The sequence below is a fragment of the Bufo gargarizans genome, chromosome 3, assembly GCF_014858855.1.
Source record: "Bufo gargarizans isolate SCDJY-AF-19 chromosome 3, ASM1485885v1, whole genome shotgun sequence".
Classification (NCBI taxonomy): Eukaryota; Metazoa; Chordata; class Amphibia; order Anura; family Bufonidae; genus Bufo; species Bufo gargarizans.
Window position 1 is genome coordinate 65,612,124 of NC_058082.1, and position 12,775 is coordinate 65,624,898.

General features: G+C 39.3%; 1 protein-coding gene across 1 annotated transcript in view; it reads right to left on the reverse strand.

Moving 5' to 3' along the window:
• Positions 1-648: 648 nt before the first annotated feature.
• LOC122932583 (polypeptide N-acetylgalactosaminyltransferase 6-like) overlaps positions 649-12,775 on the reverse strand; it is a 76,749-nt gene continuing 64,622 nt past the window's right edge. The window contains 5 exon segments of the mRNA XM_044287076.1: positions 649-2,243; positions 4,424-4,582; positions 7,454-7,555; positions 8,872-9,003; positions 10,036-10,236. Coding sequence (XP_044143011.1) covers positions 2,130-2,243; positions 4,424-4,582; positions 7,454-7,555; positions 8,872-9,003; positions 10,036-10,236 — 708 coding nt within the window. The 3' untranslated portion in view covers positions 649-2,129.

The following is a 12,775-nucleotide window of genomic DNA, read 5'->3' on the forward strand; positions in this document are numbered from 1 at the left end:
GCAAAGCCTGCCGAACTGCCGGCTGTCAGTCACAGCGAAGGGGCATGGAAGGGGGCGTGGTTATCTTGACTTAAAGCAAGGAGGCCGCTGCCCCCTTGACTTCAAGCATGACTAGAGAAGAGCGCCGGCAGAGGATAAAAGAACGCTGAGCTTTAGCCGCATCGGCCTTCAGGAAGAAAAAAATTATCTTAGGAAACATGTTGCTGGCTACTGTCAGGTACTGCTGGCGGCTTGGGATGGTTTTTAGAGGCGACAGGTTCCATTTAAAGGGGTTGTGAGAAGATAGTTTGATCAGTACTCAGCCCTTCATTGGGCCACCAATTCTTCTGACTGTATGTGTAAATGAACAAGATACTTGAGAATACATCTGGTCGGGGCCTGGACAGAAGAGCCCGCACCCAGTGTGAGCGCATGGAGATGGTGGAATCTGTGGCCCAATGTAGGAATAAACACTAACCAAAATTTCTTTCCACAACAGGGTAGCCATGAAGTGTCTGAATGTTTGTTTTTTGTTTTTGTTTTTAAAGCCCAAAGAACCACTTTAAAGCCCCTCTTCTTCTTGTAGAGCTTCTAGCTGGGTCTCTGCTGGCAACATACACATTTCAAGCCCCTTTGACACGGTGTTCATTCAACACTCAAACACAAGTCTTGATTATAACACAAAGAAAAATAGCATTTTATTTTAACTAACAGACCAGAGCTGTAACCATTTGCCAAAATGCTTTTAACATGTTTTACATGATTTCAAAATTATAAATACACAGAATCATTCAGGCCATTCTGCTCTATTTGAAGGAAGCCTAATTTAGGCATAGTCCTTACTATCAAATTAACTAATCATAGCATCACAGTGATTCAGCCTCATATTTACCACCATTCTCCCTAAAGAGGAAAAAAATAACCCTTCATCCTAATAGATATTTAGCCATAAAAAAAATTAAAACAAGATAAGTTAAAACTTGATACATTATGCAGAAGAAACTGGAACAGATAGAAAGTATGATAAAGGGACAATTGGAAAGAGCACTTGTCATCTAACTAATGATATAGCAACCTACTATGTTCTTAGGAGCCAACATCATAGTAGATGCATATCATTACCTAAATTTTTGCCTCCAGTGTGTGACTGGTGGACTTAAAAATAAAATAAAATAAAAAAATCGATTGCCTTTAAAAATATACAGTAGTGTCTGAAAACTGCCCCAAACTGCAAGAGCTTTCATTTCTTTATAAAAACGTAAAAAAAAATGGCAAAGATTTAGGTCTTATATCCCAAATAAATAATTCTCTACTAGAAAAAAAAAAAAACTAGACAATTAAGATTTTAGTATGTTGGGAATCAGGGTTGCAATTGTCCTACAGGCTGCCTACAAAAGAACACAAAAAGAAGGCCAAGTGCCAGGATCCTCCCAGCTCAGGTTAAGATTTAAGCCAGTGGACTTGCAGTGTCGTTTATCTCCTGAAGAAAGAATCACGTACTGGTAGAACCAATACCACAACCCCCCCCCCCCCCCCCCCCCCCCAACAGGATTGTCTTTCAAATGTCTATAGGACAGAACAAGTGTAATCCAGTGTAGAAAACCCTCAGCTTGACCATACATTCAGGAAGGACACCTTGATATGCTCTAGAGTTATGCCATGGCTTTCCTCCTGCTGTGGATCCACAGCAGATGGAAATCCAGCCTGCTCTAGATACTTACTAGGAGCCCTACAATTCAAAAGCAGCATGTCACTTCAGAGAGGAACCTCATCAAGACTACAAGATATGATCCATTATTGTCTATCGCACACTTGTAGTGTAGAAAAGAGCAGCTAGTGCAAATCAACCTTGTTCATATCATCCATATGGCAAGTTAAGGGGCACCCCAGCACCCACATTGTTTTGAAATGTCCCATTTATTTCAGAGTTTAGCTTTATAAGAGGCATTTTCATGGTCCTGGTGTTCTTTTGGTTATTGGCTCTTCCTTCAAGGCACCATTCTAAAATGTAAACGTATCAGTGGAAGACAAAAGTTAGGATTTTTCTGGCTCCCATGGTAACTTTTATCTTCAGATTCCTCAGCAGAATCCAGTGGAATGTAAGGCACTGAAGAAATGGAGCCCCCGCTTGCAGTCAGTATCAGTGGGGATTAGCTGAAGCCCCATCTCTGATGTATATCTGCAGGATTGCATGCTATAGTGGATGGATGTTCTCCACGAGATGTTAAACATAGATTTGAGCCAGTGTTTTTCAGTAATCGCTCCTGTTAAAAAAAAATACAACTTTGGTAAGATTTTTGAAGAAAACTTAAAAGCTAACTAAAGACATAATTTCTCAGTTGTCAAATATTATGTAAAAGGCATATCATAATGGCTTAAAGGGATAATGTAGTAACTTTACAAATTTACGGACAGAAAAAAATAATGACATGACTTCTCAAATGATTTGCTGGGAGTAGAAATACTGTAGAAATACAGCTAATCTTACTATATGTCATCCAAGCCAAGGCTATATAGTGCTGCCTAACAAAAGAAGGCATGCCTGAACTCCTATAACAGCTATACGCGCCCCACTGGGAACTTTGATTCATATGCATATAAGGCCTCAAAGTTATTTTTCTGTAGTTCAAAAGTACAGATAATACTAACAAAGCTATGTTTTCTATTAGGTTAGGCAGGACTATATAGCCTTTGCTTCATTTACATATAGTAAGATTATCTGACAGATTCCCTTTAAAGGGGTTCTCTGGGAATTAAGAAAATGAAAATACTTAAATATTACTTTATTATAAATATATTCTCAAATACCTTTCATTATTTATAATTGCTCATTTTGTCTGGGGAGCAATCATCAGGGGAAACAAAATGGCCGCTGTCCCATTAGTTCACACAAAACCTGTCCTTATCACACAAGGACAAGTTACTTTACAACACTGAGGTAAAGAGCTGCCTCATCCTCCTCTCTGCTCTACTTGTCAGAAATTATGATTCTGAATACAGATGATAAGAACTTTAGCTGAATCTCTGGGGAATTTAGCTCATGAGGAGACATGAAGTACAGAGAGGACAGACAGGACAGGCTGTGGTAATGTAGACTGCATACAAGTGCTGCTGCTCATTAGACACACCTCACCCTCCTCTCATTTCTCCTCATCATCTCCATTCCCACAGAGATTCAACTGTATTCAGGATCATAATTCCTGACGAGCAGAGAGGAGGATGAGGCAGCGCTATGGCTCATTGTGGTGAAGTAACTTGTGTGATTAGGACAGGTTTTGTGTGTACAGATAGGGCGGCGGCCATTTTATTTCTCCTAATGATTGCTCCCTACACAAAACAAGCCATTCTAAGTAATATAAGGTATTTGTGAATATATTTATTATAAAATAATATTTAAGTATTTTAAATTTTTTTTTATTCCTGGAAAACCCCTTTAAAAGGAAAGGACAAGGTGGCACCAGTTGATATTCAACCTAAGCAGTGCTCATGTTTCCCCTGATGGATACCATTAAGAGGGTGGCCTTTTAGTCATTGTATCCATGCAATTGTCTTACCGAAATAAATCTCATTGTAGATGTAAAAACATATTATAGCTTTGTTTTGCACAGAACGGTAATAAGACTACCCTAGGTGAGCTGGTGCTACTGTACTGCCGAATGCATCTGATTGCATACAGATTTTGTTGGCTTCCATATAAATCAGACTGAAAAATATGGTGACTAGTGTTGGGCACGAATATTCGAATAGCGAATATTAATCGCGAACATCAACACTTCGAGAATTCACTAATATTTAGAATATATTCATATTTTCGAATATTCTAGATTTTTTTTTTTATCTGAACCAATGATCCCTCCCTGCTTCTTGCTTGTGGGCCAATGAGAAGGCTGCAATGTCTTTGTCAGCGCTTAGCAACATCCCTAGCAACCAATAGGAGAGTTGCCTACCCCTTACTATAATAAACTCCCCAGCAGCCATTTTCTACAGTTTTTGAAAGTTTTGAGAGAGACAGCAGTGTCATTGCTGTGCTCTGTGCTTTCCACTCATTACATTAGATAGATAGTTAGATTATATACAGTGGATATAAAAAGTCTACACACCCCTGTTAAAATGTCAGGTTTTTGTGATGTAAAAAAATTTGACAATGAAATCATTTCAGAACTTTTTCCACCTTTAATGTGACCTATAAACTGTACCACTCAATTGAAAAACAAACTGAAATCTTTTAGCTAGAGGGAAGAAAAAATATAAAAATAAAATAATATGGTTGCATAAGTGTGCACACCCTTAAACGAATACTTTGTTGAAGCACCTTTTGATTTTATTACATCATATGGCCAGTTTAGAATATTTTTTTAATGAAAAGTTTTATTTTTATTATATGAATCTTTTGAATCATTTTTAGGAAATTACTATTGATAATCTCAGGAAAACCATACTGTACCTTTGTGAACTCCCACTCTTCATTGCCCGGTACGCTTGTCCCTTTTCCCTTGTACTGGCACTCTTTGAGCTCTACCTGCCCTGGCACATATTTGGAAAGTAAGCAGAGTTGCTTCCCTATATTATGGCGCAGTTCCTTTTGCGTGGAATATTCAAAGTACTGCAAAACATGAACGTGACATTTAATATTTAATGACACTGGAGATAATTAAAGCAACAGACCAAACTTGTATTACGTGCATATAGCCTGTAGATGGTGCTGTTGCTACACTAACTGAAGAACACAATATAAAACTGTACAAAATCCGTAAAATAAGAGATATCCACAAAAATAAGTTTGAGCTACTTGTGCACTACATTTGGGCAATAAACACAATATGTTCATGTTTGAAGAGTAACCCCCCAAAACTCCAGACACACTATGGCTATGCAGTTGAAGGTCTGCAATGGTTTTTCACTGTAAAGAAATATAGTTTATAGAGCTGTATACATTTGTATTCTGGCATATAGTTTTACTGAAAAGTGCAGTACATTCATCTTTTGAATATAGCTCAGACAAAGTTATATTGACATACAGTACAGACCAATAGTTTGGACACACCTTCTCATTCAAAGAGTTTTCTTTATTTTCATGACTATGAAAATTGTAGATTCACACTGAAGGCATCAAAACTATGAATTAACACATGTGGAATTATATACGTAACAAAAAAGTGTGAAACAACTGAAAATATGTCATATTCTAGGTTCTTCAAAGTAGCCACCTTTTGCTTTGATTACTGCTTTGCACACTCTTGGCATTCTCTTGATGAGCTTCAAGAGGTAGTCACCTGAAATGGTTTTCACTTCACAGGTGTGCCCTGTCAGGTTTAATAAGTGGGATTTCTTGCCTTATAAATGGGGTTGGGACCATCAGTTGCGTTGTGGAGAAGTCAGGTGGATACACAGCTGATAGTCCTACTGAATAGACTGTTAGAATTTGTATTATGGCAAGAAAAAAGCAGCTAAGTAAAGAAAAACAAGTGGCCATCGTTACTTTAAGAAATGAAGGTCAGTCAGTCCGAAAAATTGGGAAAACTTTGAAAGTGTCCCCAAGTGCAGTCACAAAAACCATCAAGCGCTACAAAGAAACTGGCTCACATGCAGACCGCCCCAGGAAAGGAAGACCAAGAGTCACCTCTGCTGCGGAGGATAAGTTCATCCGAGTCACCAGCCTCAGAAATCGCAGGTTAACAGCAGCTCAGATTAGAGACCAGGTCAATGCCACACAGAGTTCTAGCAGCAGACACATCTCTAGAACAACTGTTAAGATGAGACTGTGTGAATCAGGCCTTCATGGTAGAATATCTGCTAGGAAACCACTGCTAAGGACAGGCAACAAGCAGAAGAGACTTGTTTGGGCTAAAGAACACAAGGAATGGACATTAGACCAGTGGAAATCTGTGCTTTGGTCTGATGAGTCCAAATTTGAGATATTTGGTTCCAACCACCATGACTTTGTGTGACGCAGAAAAGGTGAACGGATGGACTCTACATGCCTGGTTCCCACTGTAAAGCATGAAGGAGGAGGTGTGATGGTGTGGGGGTGCTTTGCTGGTGACACTGTTGGGGATTTATTCAAAATTGAAGGCATACTGAACCAGCATGGCTACCACAGCATCTTGCAGCGGCCTGCTATTCCATCCAGTTTGCATTTAGTTGGACTATCATTTATTCTTCAACAGGACAATGACCCCAAACACACCTCCAGGCTGCGTAAGGGCTATTTGACCATAAAGGAGAGTGATGCGGTGCTGCGCCAGATGACCTGGCCTCCACAGTCACCGGACCTGAACCCAATCGAGATGGTTTGGGGTGAGCTGGACCGCAGAGTGAAGGCAAAAGGGCCAACAAGTGCTAAGCATCTCTGGGAACTCCTTCAAGACTGTTGGAAGACCATTTCAGGTGACTACCTCTTGAAGCTCATCAAGAGAATGGCAAGAGTGTGCAAAGCAGTAATCAAAGGTGGCTACTTTGAAGAACCTAGAATATGACATATTTTCAGTTGTTTCACACTTTTTTGTTATGTATATAATTCCACATGTGTTAATTCATAGTTTTGATGCCTTCAGTGTGAATCTACAATTTTCACAGTTATGAAAATAAAGAAAACTCTTTGAATGAGAAGGCGTGTCCAGACTTTTGGTCTGTACTGTATATCTGCCAGTTAATATGTTATACGTAGAGCACACACATGAAATAGATAGGTTAGGTTAAAATATATATCCAACAGTGGCATTAATGTTAATGATTATATAAGGCAACAGCATCTCCATAATATAGCCTTATTATTTAATAGTCTATCCAGGTTTTTTGCATTCTTTTGCTTATACAGTACACTGAAATTGAGGGGACAATATAAAAAATATTTTATATTTAAACAGTTATTAAAGGGAGTCTGTCAGCAGTTCTGATCAAGCTAAATTGCTGACAGCACTTGTTAGGGTCTGGGGAGAGAAATACAAACATACTTTTTATAGAGTAGTGCGAGTATCACATTCTGCTCCAAGAATACTGAGTTTTTGCAGAAGCGGCATCCAGCCTTTGGTCTCCACACTGTGTCCATGTTCCGTTTCTCGCAGTGTGGATATCCAGTGATGTGCCACTTATGGCACACCACCGCTGAAGCAAGCCTCTGACTGCAGTGGAGCATGTAACCATGCAGCATCACTGCGGGGACTGGGACATGGTGGAGGAAGCACAGAGGACCGGAGTGATGGAGAGCAGGTAAGTACCAATCTTCTGCTTAGAAATGCAGGCTGCGGGCACTTGCTAAAATGTCATATTCACACTACTTCTGAAGAGAAAAATCTTAAAAAAGGTATGTCTTGCTCTCACCAGCACCCAGCAAAATTGCTGACAGACTCCCTTCAATGGTTTAGTCAAAAAATATTGTATTTTATTTTAAAAAAAATGGTGCAAATTAATAATAATATTAATATAAATAAGGACTACTTAAGTCACTTTGCCTCAAATGACTTTCTGTGTGTACCTGGTTTCCTCCCATTCCATGACAAGGGTACATGATTAAGGGTTTTCCTCCATGGTTGCTTTCCCCAACATCTAAGCAGCTCTGGGATCCTTCATTTTTAATCTAGAAGAAATATTATAACATTTACCATACAATATTATATATTGTGCACTGAAAATGACAATTTGTAAAAATAATCTGTGTATAAATTGTCAATATTAACTGTGTCATTTCCAGTTGGGGGAAAAAGTTATCCGACCCAGTTACAGAAAAATCACTGTCAGGCCATAATTCAGGAATGTATAGAGAGTGTATTGAAAGTAATTGCACCTGGGGTCTGATGCCTGGAGTGCAACAAATGCCCATACACTGCATGCATCAAAATCCAGCAAAACCTAGAGGTGGTTAAAAACAGATATTTTTTTACTGCAGTTAAAAGGGGTTGTGCAAAGTTTTGAGGTCATCCCCTATCCACAGGATCTGGCATAACTGATCCACGGAGAACTGACTGCTGGCACCCCCACAAATCCGGAGAAGACTATGGAATGAATGGAGCAGCAGAGCGCATACTTGATGTGCCACTCCATCAGATTGGGAGAACAGGACCCCCACCCATCAGTTAATTTTCTCCTATCCTGTGGGTGGGGAATAACTAGAAGACTTGTTACAACCAGTGGCGTACCTCCCATAGAGGCAGACCACGCAGCTGCTATGCGGCCCCCCGCAGTGGAGAATAGGCCACTCCGCCTAATTACATTCAATATTGGCTCAAGTGCAGCTTCACTCAGAAATTCCTACCATCAGAGGAGAAAGCTAAAGGACCTTTGATGATGTCATCACAGGTCCTGTAAGGGATCTGCACAGAGTATAGTGCAGTTCCCAGGTTAGAACAGAGCATCTGCCAGGCCCTGATGTCCACAATATAACAGGCAGCAGCAAGCACAGTTCATGGAGCAAAGGGAGAGGCGCGAAATGGGTGTTGGGATGTGCTATAAATGTGACATGGGGGCCCAATTTAGATTCTTTCTATAGGGCCCATTGATTTCTATGTACGCCCCTGGTTACAACCCCTTTAATTGATTAGTTCATGTTTTACAAAGTACAATACAATACACGCAAATAGGGTCTGAGGGCGCGTTGTAATGGTCATGTCTTTTATGAGATTTAACATTTTATACGCAGTTTTGATACATCTTCTGCATACAATTTAAGAGAATTTACCCATGGAGCCATCAAATAGGTTGCTGGTAAATAGAATAACTCATGATTGACAATGACCAATACTTAGTACATGTAGAACACAGTACATTTTCAGATTGTATAAAAATGTATCAGTGCATTTATAATTATTACATTTAGAGTGTATGATAAGTTTCTATGTGCAAGTTTAAGTGATAAGACTGATCATAGTATTGTAAAACTGTTTTCTCATCACTTACCGCTCCATAGTATGTCGGTGACAGGTCTGGTATGAACATCTCGGGGTAGATATTCTGCAGGTACCATGAAAAGTTCTTACATTTTAAGTCTTCTTTCAGCTTCAGTCTCGGAGAAATATCTCCAAAGTTTCTCTGTAATTATAAATGCATGAAAAGAATTTTAGGCGTCTCATACATTCCCTACAGGGACAACTAACTGATCAGCCATTACATAAGGTTTACTTCATTTGAAAGGGGTTGTCCCATGATTAATGTAAAAAATGAAAATCAGACATCATATACTACATGACAACCTCTTTGTAACAAAGCTAGAACCAGCCCTGTACCTCACATGGATCCAGAGATCTCGCCATACATTGCTCCAATTCCTCTGCTAGATTTATTTCAGGCTGGCAGCTCAGGGGGTAAAAAAGGCCCTATCTAAGGGGCAGTGTAGTCGTTAGGCCAGGTGGCAGTTGATGAATGCAACTGAACATGTGTGACCACTTCAGCAAGATGGACAGAAAATAAGCAAAATAATAAACAGCAGGGGCGCTATGCAAATACATTTTATTGAATAATTCAATGGCTATACTAAATTTTTTAATTACATGAAATTATAAAAGAATTCAAATCCAAGCACTGATTTAAAAAAATGCAGAACCTTTTTGTGAGACAACTTCTTTGAATGTAATTTTCAGGAGAGAGAAAAATGAATTTTCAAGTTCCATGTATCCTCCTTTAGGGCGCGCGCACACACACACACCAAGAATGCAGTCTTATAAGTAAGTGATTATGTTGAGGGTATCTCAATATATAAAATTATATATATATGTATGTATGTATGTATGTATGTATGTATGTATGTATGATATATTGATTATAGAAGGATATCTTAATGAAGCAGATTTCAAAGTCTTTAGAGATGGCCAGTGTGATTACTATAAAAGCTAATGCCTCCACTATTTTGCATTTGTAAAATGCAAAAAATTCCATTCAATTTTGCTCATAGCAACCAGAGTTAAGTTGCCAGTTGCTAGAAGGGAGCAAGGCATTTAAGAAATTGCTACAGGTGACCCCCAAGAACCCAGGTGAATCCCAGAAGATTCCTCAATAGAGCACAGAAGTAAAACGAACGTACACCATTGTATGATTCTACAAAATATGAAAATGTATCCAACTTACCTCTTGCACCATTTTGGCAGCTTGTTGGTTCCGTCTGTAGTAAATTTCTTTATAGCTATCCATCCAAACTTCAGCCAGGCGCACCTGGTTTCTAGTAATCACCTGGGTACCTTTGGGGAAGGAATGAGGGCTTTTTGTGCGGAACACATGGCCAACAACCGAGCAAGGTAGGATCTCCAGCTGGCCGCCACATAGCCAGACCTAAAGTAAAAATATATCAATATCTCAAATCAATGAAAGCCAAGTCTACAACTGAGTCTAATATAAAATGTATGCTGATAGATGTATAGGTAAACAGTGTAATCTGGATTTATTTCACTTTATCCTGAAAGAGGACCTGTAGCTAGAGATGAGCAAATCAAATTTATCTCAAATTTCACATAAATTCAGATTTCAGATGAATCCGAATCTTCGATTTGGACGACTCTCTCAACATGGCAGCCAGGGGCATAACAATTGTGGTCGCAGAGTGTGCGACCGCAACCGGGCCAGGCGGGATGGGGGTTGGGCTCGGGCCTCTCTTTATAATGCGGCTGGCCGGCTGTGCTAACTGCACAGTGTGCACATTAAATAGCCCGTACCCACCTACCCATACCCTCCCTGGTGCTGCACCACCAGCTGTGACAGCGTGAGACCCAGCGCTGAGGTCACAGGTCTCGCGGGATAACGCAAGATGACGGAATGACGCGGTGCAGAGCGGATCAGACAAACGGAGCGGAGCAGAGTAGGCAAGTATATATTTTTTTTTTATGTATGCACACACACCAGCTTCAAACGTGGGAGGTGGGCGCACCTGGCAGTGTGGCACAGTGGCACGCCGCACTTGAATTCAGAAAAGGGAGCCCCCGCCGGCAAAATCATGAAATATATAGAGAGGGGCAAAAAAAAATAATATATACAGAAAGGGGCAAAAAAAAACACCTACCTCTTCTATTTAATATTGTACTACAACGCATTCAAACCTATATAGTGGGGGGAGCCCAATTCAAAGCTTGCCCTGGGGCCCATAGAACTCTAGTTACCCCACTGATGGCAGCCACCATTTTACAGGTCAGAAGATAGAGAAGGCATTGTTAAACCAAAAATGGGTATTTTGTGGACCATGTTGTAATTCAAAAACAAAATCTACAAGGCAATGTGTTATTAAACAGGCCATTCGATACCACCAGCTACCATCCGTTTATCCATAACCATGTAGGTCACTGTCACTTTGATGTTACTTAATGCTATCTTAGCATTAAGGAGTTTAAAAGAGGTTGAATACCGTCCTAGGAGACCTCAAAATGTCAAACAACTTTGCAGGGCAATCTGAGCATTTTTGATTTGGGTTTCGTTTATTGATATCCAAATCGACTCTCCTGACCAATTCATTTTAATTTGAACCCAAAACAAACTTTAAAAGAATTTAGCAAAATGGAGTGGCTCTACTACTCCGTAGGATAGAGAGGTGCTCAATATCTGGGTGTGAACTCCAAACACCAGAAAGTAAAGAATTTTAAATAATATTGGAGATATGGCACTCAATATCTGGAAATTTGCTCAAAACAAGTCACTTTATTGATGCAATAACTTTTTTTTAAAAATAATTAAAATGTCATACAAAGTACGTAATTTGTACAGAAATGAAATAACATAATGATAAAACGTCACAATTGACAGTATAAAAAATCACTTATAGTGTATATATACACACATCAGACAGCAAATGGGTGCTTGTCTGTAATCTGATTGAATGGATCCAGAAAGTTAAATTCCCAACACTAGAGCACTGAATGTGTTATTGCTCAGTAGTTTTCAATTGAGAAATTAATCGAATGTCACCATTAATTCGGTATAAAATAATCGCCGATTATCATTATTGTGGTGCCACAATCTCGTGTTCATCCAATCTGACAACAGTCCTCCATGTTGGACTGAGTCAGTTTGATTCATCTACTTTTAGATGTAAAAAATGTGTGAAGGTGCACTTATTTATTATATTTTTTATTAATTAAATATTTTTATATTCATGTATACATTTTAATTCATGTTATTGTGAATAATGAGAGTAAGGAAGCAAATAACATTAAATCCCTTATGTAAATGATTAAGGATGTAATTTCAGCAGCTTTTCTGAAAAAAACGCATCGACCCCAAAAAAAACGCATGGAAACCGCATCATTACCGCATATGCGTTTTTTTCAAAAATAGCAAGATTTCGATATATTATACTTATGGAAGAAATGTGGGAGCTATATCTCTGATTGAATTTACTTTATCATTAAAAATATTAAATTTTATCATTGAGTATAGTATATTGTAATAATCCAGACCAGATTTTGTCACTATGGTACCTGGATTGTGATCCAGGACTGATCTTTGGGACATCTGGAACCAATTAACAAAGATGGTATAAAAAAGGTGGTTTAGGGGGAGCCAGGTCACCACTGAGGAAGAAGTCAGCACCCCTTGGGACTTCGAAACGCGTCTGGGAGGAATCTGGACCCCACATTACCACCATTTTTGGCGTACGCAAGGAGATCTACAGCTACACCTCCCTTACCAATAACCTCCTAAGTGACCAACTCGTCCTACATCAAGCTCGAAAACTCCTCAGAGTGATACACTCTGATTTACAAGCAAGGAGAAATCGAATATTTGGGACGCTGAGGAAACGGTGACTGAACAAACCGTATTGAGAAGTGTAAGGGATTTAAATAGCTTGAAAAAAGGTGGGACGCCACCTAGAGCTAACAACTTC